The sequence below is a fragment of the Cydia pomonella genome, chromosome 2, assembly GCF_033807575.1.
Source record: "Cydia pomonella isolate Wapato2018A chromosome 2, ilCydPomo1, whole genome shotgun sequence".
Lineage (NCBI taxonomy): Eukaryota > Metazoa > Arthropoda > Insecta > Lepidoptera > Tortricidae > Cydia > Cydia pomonella.
The window spans coordinates 13321407-13344513 of NC_084704.1; the positions used below are offsets into that span (position 1 = coordinate 13321407).

The 23107-nt window shown below is 36.6% G+C and overlaps 3 protein-coding genes across 3 annotated transcripts in view; 2 read left to right on the forward strand and 1 right to left on the reverse strand.

Annotated features, from left to right (window-relative positions):
- Positions 1 to 6739, forward strand: part of LOC133534432 (uncharacterized) — a 107664-nt gene extending 100925 nt beyond the window's left edge. Inside the window, exon 2 of the mRNA XM_061873549.1 lies at positions 2684 to 6739. Coding sequence (XP_061729533.1) covers positions 4500 to 5312 — 813 coding nt within the window. The 5' untranslated portion in view covers positions 2684 to 4499 and the 3' untranslated portion in view covers positions 5313 to 6739. The remainder of the gene's footprint in view (positions 1 to 2683) is intronic.
- Positions 1 to 23107, forward strand: part of LOC133534437 (IDLSRF-like peptide) — a 120481-nt gene that overhangs the window by 87938 nt on the left and 9436 nt on the right. Inside the window, exons 2-3 of the mRNA XM_061873553.1 lie at positions 9387 to 9509; positions 17232 to 17360. Coding sequence (XP_061729537.1) covers positions 9389 to 9509; positions 17232 to 17360 — 250 coding nt within the window. The 5' untranslated portion in view covers positions 9387 to 9388. The remainder of the gene's footprint in view (positions 1 to 9386; positions 9510 to 17231; positions 17361 to 23107) is intronic.
- The window catches only part of LOC133534439 (putative peptidyl-prolyl cis-trans isomerase dodo), a 380955-nt gene that overhangs the window by 16200 nt on the left and 341648 nt on the right, over positions 1 to 23107 (reverse strand). The window lies entirely within an intron of this gene.

Genomic DNA, 23107 nt, shown 5'->3' on the forward strand with positions numbered 1-23107 from the left:
CCTATCAACTTTTAGTTTGAAAGAAAAAAAACATTAAATTAAGTGGAAATATACTAACCATAATAAGTTTAATTAATAGTATGTACCTAAATGATACCAAGTGTGTAAGTAGTTGATAAGAAAATAAAGAGGCTTTTTATTTATTATTTATTATAATATCCATTGGATAATACATAATTATGAACTGTTCTACGGTTCGAGTGACAACTACGAACGTAACATCACAGAATAAATTATGTACGAGTACACATCCAACAACAACGTAAGTCATTTAAGTGTGATTGATGTCGACGCTGTCAGAAACTCCCTTAAGAAAGAAACATGGCGCTTATACCACCTTATACTCACTTACGGCGCATCTCATGTATAAATTAATGCTTTGTAACGTGAGTGCCATTAGCATTGTAGCTGCTAGCCGAGCGCGAGCAATTTGATAGCTCGGTTAAACTGGTGCTCTAGTACCTACTCTGCTGTTCTTCGCTTAGGGTAGACCTAAATTGAGCCAATATTCGATACGAATACTAACCATCGGTCATATTTTGAGAGCTACGCAATATGTATTTCTTTTGTATATGACGTGGCCATACTTTAGAATTGATGATTTCATGTTGTGGCAATGATTTCGTGATATTATCTAGTGGCATCATGGAAAAATCAAACCTAACTTAACCATATTATGAAAGTATCAATTTTAAATGGCATTTCATGATGAAGTGATCTATGATCTATGATATGGCCACGAAATATACACGCATGTCCGCTGAGCATATCTCGAACTAGGTACTTACCAACTAGCCGGCAGTTCTATACAACGCAAGATGAATGTCTACTAACTAGACGAAGATTTTGAGTAACTGAATTATACGGTAATCGCTTACCATCAGGTGATCCGTCTGCTCGTTTGCCTCCTCTATCATAAAAAAAAGTTAAAGTAATCACAAGAACCTAATTTTCTTTCTTATTTACAATTAAATCACAGTGTGCTCAAAGTGTATCACAGTGTGCTCAATTAAATCACAGTGTGCTCGATGTATTTCTTATTAGTTATTTAATGTCATACATGGTGTCACAGTATAGGGATCAGTTGGGACAACGTAACGCAAAAAGTAATACATTAAATAAATATTATAGGACATTCCTACACAGATTGACCATTCCCCCAGTAAGCTCAAAAAAGTTTGTGTTGTAGATACTTAGACAACGATGTATATATATTATACAAATACATAAATATATAGAAACTACCAAAGACTTAGGAACAAATATCTGTACTCATCACATAAATAAATGCCCTTACTGGGATTCGAACCCAGGACCATCGGCTTCATAGGCAGGGTAACTACAAACTAGGCCAGACCGATCGTCATACATTGAAAACCTATTAAACTTCCCTCGTCTGTCATCAGCTTACTTGAACAAGTTTCTGCGGAGTAAAGTTAAAACGATAAACATGCTAAGAGTAAAAACAAGCACCACTTGATAAAAACGTCGCGCGCCGCGTCATTTCAAAGCTTAGCTTAACTGACCACTGCTAATAAAACTAACATTTTATAGAGAACCCTTGTCCAATAAAACTCTTGAATTATCCAGTGAAAAGGCATTTGAGATAGAAATCCGCTCAGTTGCCAACGACAAGTCTGCCTCCCTTTTGTTCTGCTCGGGATTAAGTTGCATTTTGCTTTTACCTTTTACATAGGAACATCATTATGGCTCCAGTGGGTTTCCTAGTATGCGATCTTATTGGCTGAAAAGAGTAGGAAATAAAATGCGAGTATCGGCGTATGTTAAAGGTGGAACAAAGGTATAAAATATTAAAGAGAAAAATATCAATTAGATTCTGATAAAAAGTTCGCAAAAACTATGTGTTTTTATTTAAACTGTGATTTCGGTCGTTTTGTGTTTTTCCCGAAGGGCAACTAACGAGAGTCAGCCCCGCATTTCTAAATCACAGTTTTTGTTTAAAACAACAGAACTAGGAACAGTAGGAACTAGGCATATGAAAACTCTATACCCGCGGAAAGTAACGTGTGGTATTTTATTACTGGTATTTCACATAAATATAACCGTAAAGACGACATTTGACACGGCATTAATATATTTCTCATTTGACGACACATCAAATGCTTCAAAGACTGTAAAACAACATCTCAAATTGTATCTTTTGATGTTACCACCATTCAGCTCAATATTCCATATTATATAGATGTATAATATCCTTACACAGAATCCTTTGTAATCGGATATGTACGCTGTTATAAGCTCCTAAAATTGTGACTGCAAGTGAAGGTTCATGACATCACACTGCTGTATTTTTTTTATTATTCTTAACCGAAAACGGAATAGTCGAAATAACGAACCACTCTGTCGGCCCCGGCTCACTGGTCTCTTAACGTTATCAACATAGCTGCCAGATTTGGTGCATCAGCATATCTACTTAACTAAAACAACCTTTGAAAGTTCGAAACAGTTGGCACGATAAAATATTTTGATAGTATCGTCACGTATCGGTGTAAGGAACTAACGAACCGATATAGTCGACAAAGGACTTTGGTTTTGTTTCTTGTAAATATATGGGACTCGTTGAACAAACTAGGTAGAGTATGTAGGAGTAAAGATTTTTTTTTTATACCACGACGGTGGCAAACTAGCATACAGCCCGCCTGATGTTAAGCAGTCACCGTAGCTCCAGAGGTGTTACATGCGCGTTGCCGACCCTTTAAAAATCTGTACACTCCTTTTTTGAAGAACCTCATACTGTAATACGCCTCGGGAAAATCTCGGCAGTTCCTCTTAAAGCGCACAGTGCGCGACCATTTAGGTTCTAGGGTGTGAGGATGAACACCCTGCCGACGGCGGGTAGTGCGGTGACTAAGTTCTATAATCATTAATCAGCGTTGGCAGCATAGTTGCATTTTTATCACCTGTCTGTCACTATGCCTGTCACTATCGCACTTACATAGTTGTTTGACAAGCATGGTGACAGGCGCTAAAATGTGACCGTGCTTAGCCCGCTAGTAAATATATTGCATGAAAGTAGCATAACCTGCAGTTTATATCATTAGTTTATTGGAATCATGTGATTTTATATTTTGTGTATTTACCTACTTAATAGGTGTTTTAGATTCTTTGTCTTGTACCCAGAGGTGACCAGTCTAAGTATTCAGTCATAGTTAATAAATTAAATTATCATTAACATTCTGGGCCTTAAACATTATGCTGCAATTTATGTTAATGACTGAGAAATTTACTCTTTAAAGTTTTAATTAATTTGACCCGTAGGAAGTAACATCCTTCGTAATTAACGTCCGGAGTCCGGACCGTCAGTAATTAGGTACTTCACTTACTGCAAAGACCAACTTCAGAAGGAACGTGTTTAGCTGTCAACTTTGTCCTATGCAGAAGATACAAGTGCAGAAAATAACCGATTCAATTTCACAATACGAGGCGAAAAACAGCAAATCTTGGTCCCAAATAATAGCATTTTTTTTCCAATGACTCCACCTCCAGCACGCTGGGCAACTAACTATGCGCACTTACTTTTTAGGGTTCCGTACCAAAAAGGCACAAAAGGAACCCTTATCGCTAAATATCTCGAGAACAACTTATGAACAACGCTAACCCTTGAAAGTATTCTTTTTTTATTTTCTTTTTAATAACTATGGTAAATGCCGAATAATGAAGAGGGGGCAAAATTTCAAAGTCTAGTGACTAGGTCGAGTGTGGTATCATTTGAAGGAGCTCAAATTGACAATTCCAAAACAATTTTTTATTATTTTTCAGTATTGAAAAAAAAAATATTTATGAAGGAAAATGTGAAAAACACAGTGACACCTTTTTTCAAATAAAAGGACAATTTTTAAAAACGGTTCACATGATAGGGAATTATTGTCGAAAAACCAACATACGTGCATTACAGCGCGCAAATTAGACAAATTGCCGATAGATAGCGCTGTACACAATTATACTTAGTATAGGGACTTCTGATCGAAGTCTGCCTTTATAGCTACACGAGATAATTCAATGTTTGTACGGAACCCTCGGTGCGCGAGTAAAATGAACTCGCGCTTGACCGGTTTTTATTTCCAAGAGGATTGAAACAGGTAGAGTCAGACCAAGCTAAGTTGGCAACGATTTTGATAGCTCAGCCTGTGAAAGTATAGGTATTAAGTAAACGTCATAATTTAATAGAAGTTTGACGTTTAAAATAACACTTGCACTCTCTGGGCTGTCAAAATCGCTACCAACTTATCTTAATCTGACTCTTAGTATTTTTGTAACCATGTGGACTGGAATCATATAAAAATATATTTTCTAATCATATAATTATAAAATAAATATATGTATTGTAAAGCTTCCTGGACTTGTCTAAGGTTTTTGACCTGGTTGCTTACCGCCTATTGTGGGAAAAGCTAAGCAGTACTACCGTGCCAGCTGAATGTATTACCGTTTTAAAATATTGGTATGGCAACCAGGTCAATCAGGTGAGATGGTTGAATACAATGTCCGACGAATATAGGCTTGAATGTGGTGTCAGGCAAGGGGGGTTGTCGTCGCCTATTCTGTTCAACCTTTATGTAAACCAGTTGATCGAGGAACTCAGCAGCATGCATGTAGGATGTCATATTGACGGTGTCAGTATCAATAATATTAGCTATGCTGATGACATGGTGCTGCTGGGACCCTCCATCAACGCAATTAGGCAACTGGTTAACAAATGTGAGAATTATGCCGAACAACATGGCTTGAGGTACAACTCTAAAAAGAGTGAAGTTATGATATTTAAATCGAATAAATATAACCCGACAGTTGTGCCTCCGGTAATGTTGGGCGGCGTTCCACTAAAGGTAGCGGACCAGTTTAAATATCTAGGGCACATAGTCACGCCGGACTTGCGAGACGATGCGGATATAGAGAGGGAGAGGAGGGCCTTGTCTGTGCGAGGTAACATGATTGCCCGCAGGTTCGCTCGGTGTACGAAGGAAGTAAAAATCACATTATTTAGGGCTTATTGCCAAACCTTCTACACCAGCAGCCTGTGGGTGAGTCATACGCAGCGCACATACAATACGCTCAGGGTTCTATATAATAACATATTCACGATGCTGATGAAGCTGCCGCGACGTTCCAGTGCGTCGGCTATGTTCGCAGAGGCGCGCACTGATGGCTTTCACGCCGTCAGAAGGAAGAGAGTAGTGTCACTGCTGAACAGAGTACGCGGCAGCTCCAACACCATCCTGAGCATGTTCGCTGAGTGCTTGAACTGCCCCATGACAAAACACTGGGTAGAAATCATCACTGGCCAAACAAAGTGATGATTTCTACCTAGTGCCGCTAATAATTAATTTATTTAATTTATTTTTGTAATCATTTATTATGTTTGTAGCTGCTAAATTTGTTATTTAATCTATTTGTAGTATTTTTTGTAATGTGTCTTATGGGTGCCTGATATACCTGAAATAAATTATTATTTTTTTTTTTTTTTTTAAAGTAATAAAACTAATAAACATCGTTCATCGATATGATTTTTTTATTACGAGTTATATTTGGTTAAATATATTAACTATTTAATTCAAGAACTAAGTGATATGACTTATCCATATTCTGTTTTTGTATTTTACGAATTAGAACCATAAGTATTAAGTAATTTCACAATCTCAGTTCATGTAATAAACTCTTTCCGAGAACCAAATTATTATTACAGGCATGTTATTAATTATTTTTGCCATCGAAAACCAAAAGCTTTCAGAGCATTAAGAAGAGAAAAAAATGAATATAAAACGTATGCGAAACAGAAAAATCCGCGGTGTGGAAATCGTTATTTTAACAACCTGTTTTTCATCATGCTCATGCTCAAGTGATCTTTCTCCCAAAAATACGCTGTTTCATAGCTAATTAAGCTACTGATATATATACTGTACTTTAACCTTTGGAGTAGGACTGTGGAAAATGCGTAGTAATATATTTCCTCATAAAACATGGGTTTTTTTTTTGTATTTTCCTCGGTTGTTACTCTGATACAGAGTGTAACAAGTTTTAATTTAAATATTTGCCTTCCTTATATTTGTTAGTCACGTAACTTTTGGCATTTCACATTTTACCGTCTATGTGGTGAAACAAGACAACCACGGAGTTTAATAGCATAACTATTACGTACTTATATGCTTGATTTCTGAAAAACATGCTAAAACTAGAAAGAGTACAAGCAGTAAGTTGATTTCACTTTCGAGAATTACCCAAAGCTCCACATCCTTAATTATGGAATTCACTAAAGGAAGTCTTCAATTATTCATCACGTGCATGCAAGTTGAAGTTGGTGCTTTTGAAGCTCCCGTAAGGCCGTTTTCACATTGAATGCTGATCCGCACGTTCCTCTAGAGTGCAAGCGGGACATCGCTATATACGTGCATAGTGCTGTCTCGCTCCCACAGGAACGGCGTGCGGATCCTCATCGGTGTGATAAGGGGCGGATCGTTTTTCATAGATACAGCAAGCGCCGTTCCGCGAAGTTTTAATTACATTACATCGTAGAAAAGGGAAACCTAAGACCCTGTAGCGAAAACACTTGCTTGGCTGCAAACTAGAAGCCTTAAGCCATATTTGAAAACTTTGGCCAGGTTAGATAAACCTTGGCCTTAACTTGATTTTTCGCAGTCTAACATAAACCTGATAGGTACGAGTGAAGTTGATAAGATAACTAAAAATCATTTTAAACTTTTAGTAAATGCGCGACACAAATAGACACGATCGGGTGACAGAAAGCGAACGTATTCAAATACCGAGGTTCGAAATTAAAATAAAACGAAAGGGCAATTTTGCGTCAGTTGGCGCTTTTATATTCGTATGCCTTATGTTCATAAATCATAATGGTGAACGGTGGAAGAGATACCTAATCCTTAGACTGATCTGTCAAAAAATTTCTAATTAACTCTGCTCTACTCCACGTAATATTATCTATTTAGCGTATCTGGTTTTAAAACACTATTATTGATCTGCGTTATCGATGTGATCATGTGATAGCAGTGTGTTCGAAAGAAAGAGCCAGACAGTTTATCGTGTCGTTATCACATAGACATGTATATTAATCGCGTCAAATGCAGCGAGCGTACTGCAAGCAAAAGCGGGCGCAATTTTTTGAAAGAAAAATTCTTAGTCATGCATGGCGTAAATAGTACGAAGCTACCACAAATTATATAATACCATAATAAATCACCGTATTTGTACATAATACGCCCACGTCCATCGCGTAAAACTCTATTAAGTATTGTTATCTCCTGGAACTTAACGGTAATCTGTCTATCAGACTCCAAGCAATTAGGTATTCATACATATTTTAGTAGCTTAACTCAACTATTTACATCGGCTTAATCGGGAGGCACTTTTGACCGGCGTATGTACAAGTATTTAGTCGGCTACGAATGCCTACGATTAATTTAAGCTTACTTACGGCTTGATCTTTTTAAGTATAACACATTATTGAAAATAAAAAGCTCACGGTCCTGGTACTTTTAGACTTCAGTAGTGCCTTTAATACGGAGGATTTTGATATTCTCCTTCATATCCTTCGTACGTTTAATGTTTCACCTGCAGCATTGTCATGGTTCCGTAACTTATCTCTTTGGAAGACGCCAGCGTGTCAGGGTCGACAAGGTCTCTGAGTGGTGTGACTTTTCTGCTGGTGTCCCCCAAGGAGGTAGGTAATTTCAATGAACATTTTAAATAAAAGGATCGTTATATATGGAATAAGAAGATTAATATCAGAATGTATATTATCTAAATCCATTTAGAACCGAATTTTCATTGTTTAACGTAAAGAAAATGAAAAAAACTTGGAAAGTAAAACGCCCTACAGCAGAAACGTATCACTTTCAGTCCTATTTTACTATTCTTTACCTATCCTATATATGTAACAAAAACATATTTGGCACATATTTTTAAAGGATAAGGAATTATTAAGAACTTATACATCGTGTTTTTTTTTAACTCCGTTAACTTAAATAGAGTTAATTAGAATACCGGTGTCTTAGAGGAAGTTATTTAATTTAATCTCAGAAATGCACCCTTAAAATTAACGCAGTTGGAAAAAAAACACGGTTATAGAATGAACTTCTTTTTTTGTCCTTCGTCGGCTAGGCCAAAACGAAATAGACTAAGTATTTGGAAAATGGAAATATCTATGTTGACAATTCTTAAAATTATTCTATTCTACATATTGTATAGGCATAATTTAATGAATCTTTACCCAAACAAACTACGAATCTACACTATGAAATTAAACGAACTACGAGATTAGTACAATTTTTAAATTCAGTGAATTGCTTTGTGCGTCAGCCTCGATAATCGATTAGGGGATAATCGACTTCTCTCGTACCTAAGGCACGTTTAACAAACTTTCCATCCTATTGGGATGATTCTTCTTAAAGTTTGAGAATCCGGAGTCGGCATTGTTAAGAGTTTTAGCTATACATTATAATTTAAGCTTACGATCAATACAACTTTTCTAAGTAGGTATCGAATATTTTAGCTCTTTAGGGTTATATGAGTTCCATTTAACTACCTTATAAAAAAAACGCCCTATACAGGGCGAATAATATATTATTCAAGCACCTAAAAGCAATGAAAACGTGACACAACGTATAAATATCAATATAATATTTAGATATCATCTTTCATCAATATTAAAAGCGAAATAGCTCTGTACGGGTATGATGGTCATACCTACTTGTTTAAGTGACACCGTCATACAAGCAACGTGACAATCGTGTACTCCGAGCGACTCCGTAGCTAACGAAACGCAACTGTCTCTGTTACTAAATGGAATCTGGTAAATGGACAATACTAATATGGAACAATGATAGAGAGACATGACTACGCTACGCCGCAGAGTGTAAACGATTGGCACGTTGGCTAGGCATCTCTGATCAGTACCCCTAGTGTAAATTTAGTCGATGGCGAAACGTGACGTACGCGTTTGCGTTAAGTCTCATTTTGTATGGGTTTTTGAACAGCGCGCCAAGCGGGACGTTTTGGAACGTCAAAAATCTCATACAAAATGACACTTAACCAACACTTAACGCAAACGCGTACGTCACGTTTCGCTGTCGAAAATATTTACACTAGGGGTACTGTATTCAAAAGTGACAAAGTGACACTGTTGATAACGGCATCCATCATACTCGGTGAAGTCCAGTTTACATAAATAATGCATAGTAGCATCTCTAGTAATTCTAATATACTATTTAAATATCTATATGTTTGAGAGCATTGTACTAATACTTTTGATGAATCCGACTAGAATGCAACCATGATAACTGCACCCAATTATTTTAACTACGGAGTTTAGACAGTAATGGTTTAAAAATGAACAAAACGATGTTTTCTTGTTGCAGCAATGTCGACCTGCCGCGTGGCAGCGTGCGTGGCAGTGCTGGGCGCCGTGTGCTGCGCCCTGCCGCACACCGTGCTGGCGCTCGACCTCAACCGGCTCTACGGACACCACACCAAGCGCTCCGGTACGTGCTATATACTTTCCACATAGTAGACACAGAGTGTATTGCGATCTAAGATATGTTCCAACAATTACTTATCATAATGGCTATTAATTTAAGACCAAATTCACACTCAGCAAAACTACCTATTCATTGTTACTAAATACCACCATACAATGTCCATTGGGTGGCATAAAATACAAGTTTCCTCAAAAATTCTTAACTAGTTGTTTTTTCGATGGAATTTGGAAGCACAACAAAAACTAAGTAGAGGCAGAAGACGATTAAAGTTTAAAGCCTGGCACCGGCCCGGCCACTTACGTTCGCTCGCAAAACAGTCTAGTACCCTCTAGAGGTTTTAAGCTTAGGATATTCCAGAGCAAACACCTCTCAACACAAAGTAAAGCCTCTGAAACAGTTACGTTCCATTTCATTAAGACGACGAACGGCAAATGTCGCCTTATTCCTATAAAACAGATGTAACAAGTCATTACTCAGGGCCCCTGGGGAACTCCCTTGCCATCTAGCGGACAGAAGGTTCGTGAAAATGTTTTTGTAGCGTTTGTAATCATTTGTATGGTTTATGTTTAACATACAGTACCGGCCAATAATATATCACCTTGTAGTTTTTAGTATGAGCATGTATAGAGTAAACATTTTGTAGATTGCGTTATTTTGTAGCTTTCATATTTTACTAGTCATTTCTAATTAAAAAAAATACTATATCTTTAAAAAAACCTTTATGAAAAAACCAATGCACGAGGCCAATTTTTCTTATCGCTCGCACAAAGGACTACTACTAGACTACTACCTTAAGTAGTGAGTTGGAAATCACTCACAAATATTTAATAAAAGTTCTGCCCTAAAAACATGGAGGTGATATATTAGTGGCCGGTACTGTATTTACCCGGGCGTAAATAAATTTTACAAGTGGAATAACACTAACTACGTTTTAATTTCCCTCCGCATTCAGCTGTAAAGAATTATTAAAATTATGGTTATACTTAACCATGCAATATGCAGGACTTATACGAGGTAAGATAATCAATGCTACCATGCTACCAGTATTTAGAAACATTTACACAACTTTTTTTTAAAGTACCTAACAACATGTACTTAAACGAACGGATGACAGCACAAGTAATTTTTGAGCTAGATTTGAGTTTGAACAAACGCCAAACGCGTAGCAAAATATTTTAACTTTATATTCCTTCTTTAAATTCCCACTCGTTTTGCCTTTTTTCTCGTAAAACTAAACTCTACAGGCTTTAGGTGTAGTCGGTGTAGATATTGCAGTGAGGACAGCAATTAATATATTTCTTAGAAAAGCTTTAAAAGATAACGATCATGTCCCATGCATGTTCAGCACATTCAAAACTTTACTTTTTTACCGTCTAGGATAATTAACTTTGCACTTTAGAATTTTCTTTAAAAAGTTAGCCTGAAAAGGACGAAGTTTAAAACGTTTAAAAACACCGGGCTGTATTTTTAGTTATTTTAGTTTTGTTATGAACTACAAAAGTTTTCAGTTTTTTATCGTCTTTAAAATAATAAAAGGTGAAACAGCCTACAAACTTTACAATAAAATATATTCAGTTTGTAGGTACACCAGTAAATTATAGCAAATTTTAAGTATTTATAGTACATATGATACAAGTGTGCTAAGTAGGTCATTACACACGAGGCGATATTGTGCGCGCGAGCTGTAAGCGAGCGCGCAATAAGAAAGCCGATGTGTGATAGCACACGCGTTTCATACGACATTTTTCAACACATTTGCGAGGAAAGCACAAAACTTATAAATTAGATTTTTTTGTCAAAACAGTAAGTACAATTTTCAAAATGGTGGCTTACCGTTTTAACATCGAATAATTGCACCAAAGCGTGCTGGGCTTGTAGGCACTTAATCGCCAGTTCATTGAAATAAGCTACCAACACGTTTTCCAAGAAAGACTAAGCTTCCATTGAATAAAAGTTTCATATGCCGCCTCATATGCCGCCAATTATTTTTCACCCGATTTTGATGGTAAAAGGCTATCGTTCTCGGCTATTGCCTCTATTAGTATTACTTGCAGCGTCAATTTTATGTGTTCTTCATTTTCAATGCTTGATAATGACATTTTCGTCAATATATGTAAACTAAAAACATTCAAAACTATTCCAATTTTATGACAAATACAGAAAATGGCTAGCGCGTTATTCTTTTTTAGCACGATTCCAATGCGCGCGCAAGGCAAAGGCGTGAACGAAATCGACAAACAGCCAATTGAAAAATGTAATAACCGGCCAAGAGCATGTCGGGCCACGCTCAGTGTAGGGTTCCGTAGTTACTCTTCCGTCACAATAAGCTAAACTGGAGCTTAAAGTATAGTAAATTGTTAACCAAGGGATGAAACGGTACCTTTCACCCGAGTTAAACAAATAGGCAAATTTGCATAATCAGTACCTAATTAAAGTAAGTCTTTTTACTATGAAAGGAATTTTTTTTAAACTGATCATGTCTGCTATAGTTTTCATTTAATGTCTTTCTTAAGCTCTACTTCCACGATTTTTTTCATATTTTTTGGACCTATGGTTCAAAAGTTAGAGGGGTATCAAAAAATGTTTCTTGAAACCCCTTATTAGTTTTGAAAGACCTTTCCAACGATACCCCACACTCCAGGGTTGAAGGGAAAAAAAAAATTTCACCCCTACTTTACGTGTAGGGGTAGACGTACCTTAAAAAAAATTAAATTTTTAGATTTTATTGTACGACTTTGTCGGCTTTATTGATTTATATATCCATGCCAAATTTCAGCTTTCTAGCACTAACGACCCCGGAGCAAAGCCTCGGACAGACAGACCGACAGACGGACATGGCGAAACTATAAGGGTTCCGTTTTATGCCATTTGGCTACGGAACCCTAAAAAGCTAATATTTTCGTTTTTCAATTCGACGGTTGGACATCAAATCGTTAAAATGTTATGTTTATTCATTATTGTAATTTACGAGATAATTTTATCTATAAATTATGTTTGGTGTGATAAAACCTCTTTGAACTAAAATTTGAAACCTAATAGTTGGTTAAAAAAAAAATATTACTCGACCAAATTAAGAAGGTTCCGTTTCCATGCATATTATTAGCAATCAGTTACCTTCTTAACTCAGTCGGATATTATAATGAAAAAGCACGAGTGTTATAATATACTGAAAAAGCACGCGTGTTTAATATCTAAGATTATTATGAGCCAAAAATCGGTGGAATAAAAACGTCGTTTTGAGCAAGTGTGTTGAAAAACTATTTATTGCTTCATATTACCACAAAAACTATGCACCCATATTAAAGCATACGTATGTAACCCAAGTTTTTATAACATTTTTTCGTAAATATTTTTTACATATACATAATTATATTGTCGCATTCTAACTTTTGTCGCTAGCATTTTGTCAAGGTGTCCAATAATTGTAGTATCACTCTTTCAATCAATTACACTGGTCAACAGTGGTTTTCTTGCCTTTGATATAAGATTGATTTCCAAGTATTTATGCTCACAATTTATGAAACTATCAATGATTTTGGAAGATTTGCTCTCCTTTTTTTAAGCCTTTATTTTTATTATACATCAAAAAATCAAAATATATGATATAAAATCATAAAAAACTAGAGCACATTCAATACCATTATGAATATATTCGTAAACTGTGCACTTGAAAATATAGAAATTCGCAAAGATACCCAGGGCAACAAAAAAATATGTTTTTTGTAGAGCTGTGTTATCTTAACAGAGAAAAAGATGGATACAATCGTTTTAAATAAATTTCAGATTTAACAGGCTTCAAGGAAGTAGTTTTAAGACTTTACTAGGGCAATGAATGATCTGATGGGTGCCCACGGGGCACGATTTCTAGAAAACAGTAACTGCTTTCTCTCTCTCTCTCTCTTGTGCATTGGCCTTGTACCTATTCAAAGCAATTTATAAATGCGGCGTCATTCACATATGTAAAACCATTAATGATATTTTATTTTATAATTCAAGCAGTCGAGCCAACCTTCTCGAAATAAATAACAAAATAAGAACCGTAGCGAAACGTAATTTCCTTTTTAATTAGGATTGAGCTGCTTGTCTACGTTACCGTATTTCTTTTTTCATGGAAACGCTCCATTAGAGGCTGTAATACTATTACTGTCCCTTCTGAGAAACTTAGGCATAACGCCATAAATTCGATAGAAAAGTAAGTAGTCAGGGTACTTAGCTGACATGGTCGTAAGGGCGCAGGCACACTGGCGACTTGCGAGGTTCGCCTCGCTTTCAACTGACTCGCAAATCGCTACATAATAGGGCCACGCCCAAAGCTTATAATAAATGTGTGAGTGAAAATGGGAATGTTTCCATTTTGACTCACACATTTATTATAAGTATATAAAATTACATATAGGGTGATCTTACATAATAGTCTAATATTACGATAAAAGTGCGAAAAGTAGGAAATAAAATTAAATTAATCACGACCGAAGGAAGACTGTAAATAATATTGCGGTATGGTAATGACAACGTCATTCGTCATGTGTTAATGATAATGACAATACTATTGTTTATTAATAAAAATATTTGGTATTTATTATAAACAACTGTGTGTAATAAAATATTTCTAACACAGGTAACGAAAAAAATATTACAATAAGTATCATACAATACAAATAACAAAAATATTTAATTTTTTCTATACCTATTTCTTACCTACAGTGTTAAATTTTGCTGACATAGGAACAAGAACTATTTTAATTTTTAAAACTCTGTATTTTGCTTGACGTAATCCATCTGTCATCGACAACAAAGTTACGCTCCCTGTTGATAAGTTGATGACAAATCTAAAGATATCTGTAGGGCTAAGATGGTCGGCTTTTTATCATTTGTCACCATGCCTGTCACGTTCTAACAAGTATGTAAGTGCAAAAGTAACGGGCATAGTGACAGGTGATATAAGTGGAACCATGCTGCCACTGCTGGCGTTAGTCTACCTGTCACTATTTAACTGCGGGCTAGCGTCTTTCCCAGCTCGAAAAGTAACTCCGAAATGTCCATTTAAGTTCATCTTCGAACACGGGGGCGTGTCCTGTTCACTGGTCGAATAGCTGCAAATTGGGTCTGCTACACATCTCACCTTACATCTATCTAATTACAAGGGACAAGGTAAAGACAATCTTGTAAGAAGCTTACTTCACTAGATATTAATAATAAGACATCTAATGTCGCTTTTTGTGGAGGCCAATCTTGGTGGGGCGTGTCACCGTCTGTCAAAAATATAATTACAGGCAGTTTTATTAGGCAGGCGTCCGGTATTTTAACACAGCCTAGTACTTAGTCCATCGCTTTCAACCAATAGTCCAGTTCATTTTAGACTCCATCAACTCCCAATAGTCTTTACACCCTGGCAGGTCCTATGATACGGGCAAAGGCAACATCCGCTCGGTGTACCCCTTACATTTCATTAAAGTGTCAAAAGGGACTCTACGTGTTGGCTTCGGCTCCGCGCACGCCTCCCAAAGGTCCGGAACACCATTGTTGCAGGATGGGAAAAACTTCTAGCAATAATTTATCGGTAATCATTTATCTTGTGCTCTTTGAGATTTAAATTGAACTAAAATTTACGAATACGAGTTGCGTTGCTGATATCACTTGCCATACTTACTTGTGCCTTTCATGAATCAACCAAGCCTAGATTTATACTGATGTTTTATACTACCTATTTTTAGGGTTCCGCTAAAACTAGAGCTTTTCTTTATTTGCTGAAATAATAGTTCAAAAAGTCTTTTGCCTTTTCGATATGTGGTTGGTAACTAAGTCTGTGAAAGTAAACTACGTAAACGAACTACATATAGTAAACACCCCTATAATGGAACAGGCACCAGTAATGGAATGGTATAGACAAATTCAGTCAACAAGAATTTACCATTAGTTTTTAATCGCTAGCAACATTTTATCATAAACAAGAGCTAATAAGTTTAATTTTTCATTGATATTTGTTATTTTGAAAATGAATGGCGCCATACATTCCATGACAGGAACAAAAAATCACAGTTTTAATTGGTTAATAACATTGAAACCAATTGCAGTTGCTTCCATTAAATACATAGAAAACATAAAGGACGAATTGGATATTCAACTTTTAAAGCGTAAAGCGGTAGAAATTTTACAGATGTCGGTGAAATATCAAAAACACTCCAAATTTTCTCTTAAATGTTCCATGTTTGGTGCCGTTAACATACCTAATTGAGTTTATACTACGTCCATGTCCTAAAAAATCAGTATTTTAGTAAATCTATAGCCATACTTCATCAAATTAATAATGTGAAAGTGTCTATGTCTCTCTATCTCTTACCTCTTCACGCTTAAACCACTTGAAATTTGGTAAGGAAATTTTTATCCTAGTAATTATTCCGAATATAATGGTAGACATCCAAACTAGGTACAAGATTTTCGGAATCTCCAATTCTCCTTCAATTGCTCAAAGGTAAAGAAAGAGATCCGTGAAGGGATACGTTCGCCTTTGTACTAATAATGTATGTGTTTTTCCTGTTTCATGTTTCTTTTTTGTACAATAAAGTGTTTTACTACTACTACTATGCCTTAAGAGGGTGAAAAACAGGGTGTAAGTGTAATAATTGATGCATTGCCTGGTAATTGATGTTTACACTTATACTGAAATTGATTAATTGCCATTACACTTTATTTAGGCATTATAATTGTAAAATCAATACAACGCAGATTGGATAAAGAATGAGCTAACTACATTTCTAATTCCACGCAGACTAAATCGCGAGCAAAAGCTAGTGCGAAATAAAGATAACTTTTATTAGCTTTTGTTTCTCAACAAAACCCAATTCGTGTTTAATATTACTTTGAAGAGCTCCGGTAGAATTTTTATTACCTGCTGAAACTTTTGGAAATTGAGGGTACAGGTTTTAGTATTGTTTAATATTTAACTATCTTATTCGTTCAGTGAAATATGGTCAACATTATTCTTCTGAGAACATAATTTGTTTGTAGACAATAAAATCGAGTTGAAATTGGCCCCTACCCATGACCTAAACCTTATGAGTAAAGACCAGTGGAGACCAACCGCCAGACAGCAAGTTCGAAATATGCGCTGTAATAGGTACTGTGAGGCCAAATTGAACGTACACTGATATCAGAATTGTATCATTTAACTATAGTACGTCTCGCTCGTTCCAATACATGAACGGACAAGTACGAGTGAAATACGCGATAGCTAACTGACATCATCATTCTGATGTCAGTGTTCGTTCGAATAGGCCTGTTTGTCACACAATAATATAATAGTTATTTATCAATCGCATGAGATTGGATGTATTTAGATGAATTGGTGAAAATGTCTTGCCTAGGAAAGTCTCCTTTATTCTCCTTGCGAAGTACATACAACGACTCTTGATACTCTTGGCTACACTTGCCTTAGGGCCTTACATGTTTAGTACGAGTTTATACATTTGCTACTAAACTCAAGTACTATCTCGGACGGTCGCTGTTCGAAATGACATTGATATGTCATAGTTTTCAATTGTTTGGTTGAGATAAATAATAATGCCTGTGTTACAAACTCGAAAAAAAACAAATTAAAATAAATAGGAACATTTTTTAAAAATTAAGAATGCCTTTTGGTTTCATTAAACGTTTACCAATGCCCCGTAGTAAACGGAATTAAATAAAAACACGGTGTGTATACCATTTTCTCATTATATTTTCCAGAGTATTGTCACCCGTACGAACCCTTCAAGTGCCCAGTGGACGGCAACTGCATCTCGATCCAGTACCTCTGCGACGGGGCTCCCGACTGCATCGACGGCTACGATGAAGACTCCAAGCTGTGCACTGCAGGTTCGTTATACCATTATCTTCATTAACATGTCAAATTTCTATCTTCTGCAACTTAAGTAGGTAAGTACCGTGGTGAATAAGGACAGCTGAAGTAGGGACAAAACTTTAAATGTGATTTATCTGGCAATTTCTTAGAAAATACCCACACAAATTGTATCATACAATTTCTACTATTATTTTCAATCGAATGATATAATTTGTGTAAGTATTTTCAAGAAATTGTCAGGTTAATAACATTTTAAGTTTTGTCCCTATTCACCCCAGCCGTCCCTATTCAGCCTGGTTGACGTGACGGTACTTGCTTTTGGTCGCCGGCATTCATACCTACGCGTTGTACTTATAGTTACTTATTCATTTTCTTATTCATATAGGTCGTAAAAAGTAGATATAGAGATTACCTTTAATAAAGTTCTTATTACATTTCTGTGGCGAATTAAATGCAAATAGACGTAATAAGTACCATGAATACCAACTATTCAAATTAATGGCGTGGTCATAATATTAGTGTCATACGTTTTAGTATTTACAGTAATACAGGCTATAAATTGTCACTTTTTGAAGTTTCAAGCACGATTTCATATTTTAAATTGCAGTAAAGCTTGACGCACACACAGGGCGGTTGCGGGCGAGTGCGTGACCAAGCGGGCGCGCGCTGCGTCTATGTCCTTCACAAAGAGCGCGGGTCGGGTCGGCCGCGGGTCCGTCGTAGTCTGTATTAAGGTCTATTTTAGTTGTAATAAAATACAACGTAAATCAAACGCGCGCACGCTTATTGTGTGTGTGCTTGTCGACAAACGTAAGTATCACAAAAAAGAGCACTACCGGTCCCGCGACCGACACGCGCCCGCAGCCTGTGCGGTGTGATGCATAGATATAATATTCCTAAAGATGGAGTCTAAGTCAGCTGTCACCGTAGCCTCACGCACACAGCCACATTTTTATGTACGATTAACAATGAGTAACCAGATGCTGTGACCATGTCGATATAATCATACCGATAAACTATCGGTTTTTTTTTTCAATTTTAATTTTACTTGAATGGATTTAAACTACCTAAAATGAACAGATAACCATTATATCACAACTTTACATATTCTTATCAACCAGTGTGTTTTTGTGAGCTCGATATTACAATAATCAACGGCGGAAATCCATGGTACACTGGCCAACACCAACTAAAATATGTTTTCCGCAATAATTAAGTAAATAAAGAATAAAGAATTCATTATTAGCATTTCTATGATGTTAATTTTTAGTGAAGATATCGAAGCTTCAAAACATGCTAAAAACATACACATACACATTTATACGCACACATACACAGCTTTACCACCACCAAAAAGGCTACGGCTTGAGTATTAAGTTATGTACTGAGTATAGAGTACGGGGCGGAGGGAGGGCAGGCTCGGTGTGATGATATTCATTCAAAACTAGCTGATTCCACTAAAAAAGGGTAATGAGCGGAAACGGAGCTGCCGAACTGAGCGGACCGGAGGAAATTAGCTGTGCACTTCCACTAAAAAAAGAGTTTCAGCATTTGCCTTCCACTGCCAGCGGATCTTGCGGAGCGAGCGAGGCTGGAAATTGAGGCTGGGTCAGATGAGCGAGTTTGTGAGCTTCCATTAGAAGCGGACTTTGCGGAGTAACCTGGCAGCCAGTATCAGAGGAACCGTCGCAGAAACAAGTACTGCACCTTTCTTGAGAAGGTATCGCTTGATGTTGGCCCAATACCTTTCAATCGGGTGAAGTTCTGGGCAATTTGGCGGGTTCATGTTTTTCGCATTATAAATAACATTCTCATTATCAAGCAAATTTAAAGTGGCTTGACATCTTTTTTATCCCCTCGGCGATAATCCTTGTCATTAACATTCCATAAACAAGGATACGCACGAACAGCTTCAATAAATAACTCCATGTTCCGCAAGGTTCCGGCGAGTACTAGACCGTGAAGGGGTAGGGGTGGTTGTAGGGGGCGGGGGTCTGAGCGGAGTCCGTTCAAAACTAGCGCGCGACGCCATGACGCAGCGGACCCATTTTAACTCGCTCAGTCCGCTCCGCTTACTCGCAAGCGGTGGATGTACTTGTATGAAAATCAGTGTTGCTAGTCGAGCGGACTCCATGCGGATTCCGCTCGACTCTTCGAACTCTTTTGTGACTCTTTGAACTCGTTTAGTCCGCTTCGCTCACTCTTATTCAGTGGAAGCAGAGATATGCAGTTCGCCATTGCTAGTTAAACGGACTCCGTACGGAGCCCGTTCCGCTCGCAGTGGAAAGCGGGCATAATAGAGGGCCGCGCGCCCTCTTGGTCTCGCACCCGCGCCCGACCCGGGCCGCCGTGTGTGTGCGTCAGCTTTAATCGTATTTTATTCGGTTCACACTTAATAATTAATAACAGATACCTTTAACTTTTACTTTTTACTTGACACTTTATGGTATAATTAGTTATTGAATCTGTATTGTAGTTATGACATATTAGTAATATAATATAATTGTAATTTTGATAATTTTGACATTTTAGGAATACGTTACATTTAAGTGCATTAGAATATTAGATTTAAGTACTCCAAATGCGTACCGTTGCATGTTTTTTTTATATATTTAGGTACTTTTATAATAATTTTGCATGCCATTTTCTGGTGGAATGTGTGTGACTACTATATATTTGAAACATCTTTTGTACCACATTTTAAAGTGAAATAAAGATATTTGTATTTGTTAAATATAAATATGTCACGTAGAATAGATTGGGCTTAAGAGTTGAAATGAAGGATGGATTCGGAGGGCCTTTTCATTTTCATATAAGCTAGCAATTTAGTTAGTTACACACGTGCGAAGTGTAGGTATGTTTTATTATTTGATGCTTTAACTTACCTAATTATGAAACAAAAACATTAAATTTATAGTCTCTCGGGGTTTCACAATTATCTGTGGTATTTCATATTCAGCGAAACAGGTCATTTCAGCATAACAACGTTTCATTTCGGAGATGGCTAATTGACCCGACTCCCCCCAGGGAACAGCGGAGAAAATGTTTTGTTGGAAATATAGCTCAATTAAACGCAGTAATGATGCTCCGAAAACTATACAGTTGTAAAGGGACACATGACTCATGTCTCTATAAAATGTTTGGTGTAAGGACCTTTTCTTTTGGCTCTTCCACACGATGGCCCAGCGCAGGCCAGTCCAAGGGACGCTTTTATGCGTTAGAGGGAGTAAGTGATATTGATATCTCATTCCACCGCATAGCTGCGTCCCTTAGACTAGCCTACGCTGGGCCATCATGTAGAGGAGCCCTTTAACTGTTATCTGTTTTAGTGCCTGTTTCTAGATACGTATAGAACGTGAGAGAAAGTAGTAGAAATAGAATAATGATACAAAGGGTGTTTAATCCAAATGTAGCAGAGACTAAAATCAGAAAAAGGTAAATCGTCAATATTCGATTTTTTCTTCACTGCTATTTTGAAATATCCTCTATAATTAATAGCAATATTATAAAAAAAGCAATCCAGCATGTAAATATTATTCCAGGATACCCTATCCGCCTACTGTCTCCCTATATTATATACTTAAACTTATGTTAGATTTATTTTAATAAATATTCGACAATATCAAATCAATGGACACAAAGTTGAGCTATATAAAAACAGAGAATAGGTAAATCTGTCGTTATTAAGAGGAAATTAGTTCTCGTTCGCAAGCGCTAACTGCATCAAGCAGGCTTGATTAAAATTTACGAGGGCAGTTAACTGGTGCCAGTGGCATTAACGGTGTTATTCCGGTTTACGAGGGGGGAACCATCCTACTCTTTAAATCAAGAATGCTTCATAAACCTTATCATTAAGTACTAAACATACTTAACTTTCTATACCTATTAAAATAAATTGTAAATATTTCATTGACTTTGTATAAGGACGGTCCTTACGGGCAATATGGGGCCAGTACAACGGTGTCACGGACACGAAGTCGAGCCAATCGTGCAGTCTAACGCCACAAGGCGATTGGTTGATGAGTTCGCATCACGCGCGCGATTGTCACAACTAGTTGCGTTAAACTTGTGGTGGTATTGGGATTGATTAAATATACCATACTTTAAGCTTGAGATACTCAAGCTAGTAATTAGATGTAATTACCGTTATATAGAAGAGGTCTGGGTTTCACAATTTTAATTAGGTAAGTATGGTGCGTGCCTATGAAAATCTATAAGGCATCAGTTACGTAAAAGTCAATCATTTGGATATGAATACGAACTCGTAAACTTTACACTGCGGGAATACATATATGCAATACAACCTATGCCTTTTATTGTTTGAAACATAATCAGTATTTGATGAAATCTTTATATAATATCAATTAACGCCTATATCTATCTGGAAAAATTACATTTTTCGTCGACTCTTCAAATCAAGTGAAACCCAGTAAAAGCAAGATTAGACCTTTAATCATCTAAATTGCAACTTAAAAATACATCTATGCTTATGCGCTTTAGTTTGTCTAACGACACAATAACTCGTAAGTTTATTAACCAAAATCTCCAAGACAGTATATACACAGTTTAGGTGAGTAACTATTTAACATGCACATGTTAAATTTAATCTACATGACATGAATGATACAATATCAGTAATTTCCATCGACAATTCACTTACATCAAAATATCTGTAAGGATTTGAACCTTTGTGTTGAGCAATAATCATAATATGTATAGTATTAATATTAATGGGAATCGGTAATTTTTAGGGTTCCGTAGCCAAATGGCAAATAAACGGAACCCTTATAGATTCGTCATGTCCGTCTGTCTGTCCGTTTATGTCACAGCCACTTTTTTCCGAAACTATAAGAACTATACTGTTCAAACTTGGTAAGTAGATGTATTCTATGATCCGCATTAAGATTTTCACACAAAAATAGAAAAAAAAAAACAATAAATTTTGGGAGTTCCCCATACTCGTAGAACTGAAACTCAATTTTTTTTTTTTCATCTATCCCATGCGTGTGGGGTATCTATGGATAAACTGAATAGTTTGCGCGAGAGACACTTCCAAAGTGGTAAAATATGTGTCCCCCCCCCCCCCCTGTAACTTCTAAAATAACAGAATGATAAAACTAAAACTTCCACCGAAAATTGGTTTGGACGAGATCTAGTAAGTAGTTTTTTTTAATACGTCATAAATCCGAGTCCGACTCGCACTAGGCCGCTTTTTTAACGTTAATTGTCTCATCATACATAGGGTGTAATAAGCTCAAAATAGATCATACAAAATAAGTAAGCTTAGTTTGCGCGAGAGACACTTCCAAAGTGGTAAAATATGTGTCCCCCCCCCCCCTGTAACTTCTAAAATAACAGAATGATAAAACTAAAACTTCCACCGAAAATTGGTTTGGACGAGATCTAGTAAGTAGTGTTTTTTAATACGTCATAAATCCGAGTCCGACTCGCACTAGGCCGCTTTTTTAACGTTAATTGTCTCATCATACATAGGGTGTAATAAGCTCAAAATAGATCATACAAAATAAGTAAGCTCACTAGACCATTTTATCCAAGATAATTCACTGATTAATCTGCTACTAATTCTCTAGAATCGCCCCAACAATGAAATCAGATTATCAAGCAAGAATTGAACTTGCAAGCATATAATTGTTGTCATTTGACAAAACGTAACTTGGGCGGCTATTTGGATAAATCCCATAAAAAGGAACTTATATATATTAGTATTCAAAGTCCCTAGCCAGGGTACTTAACTGGATGA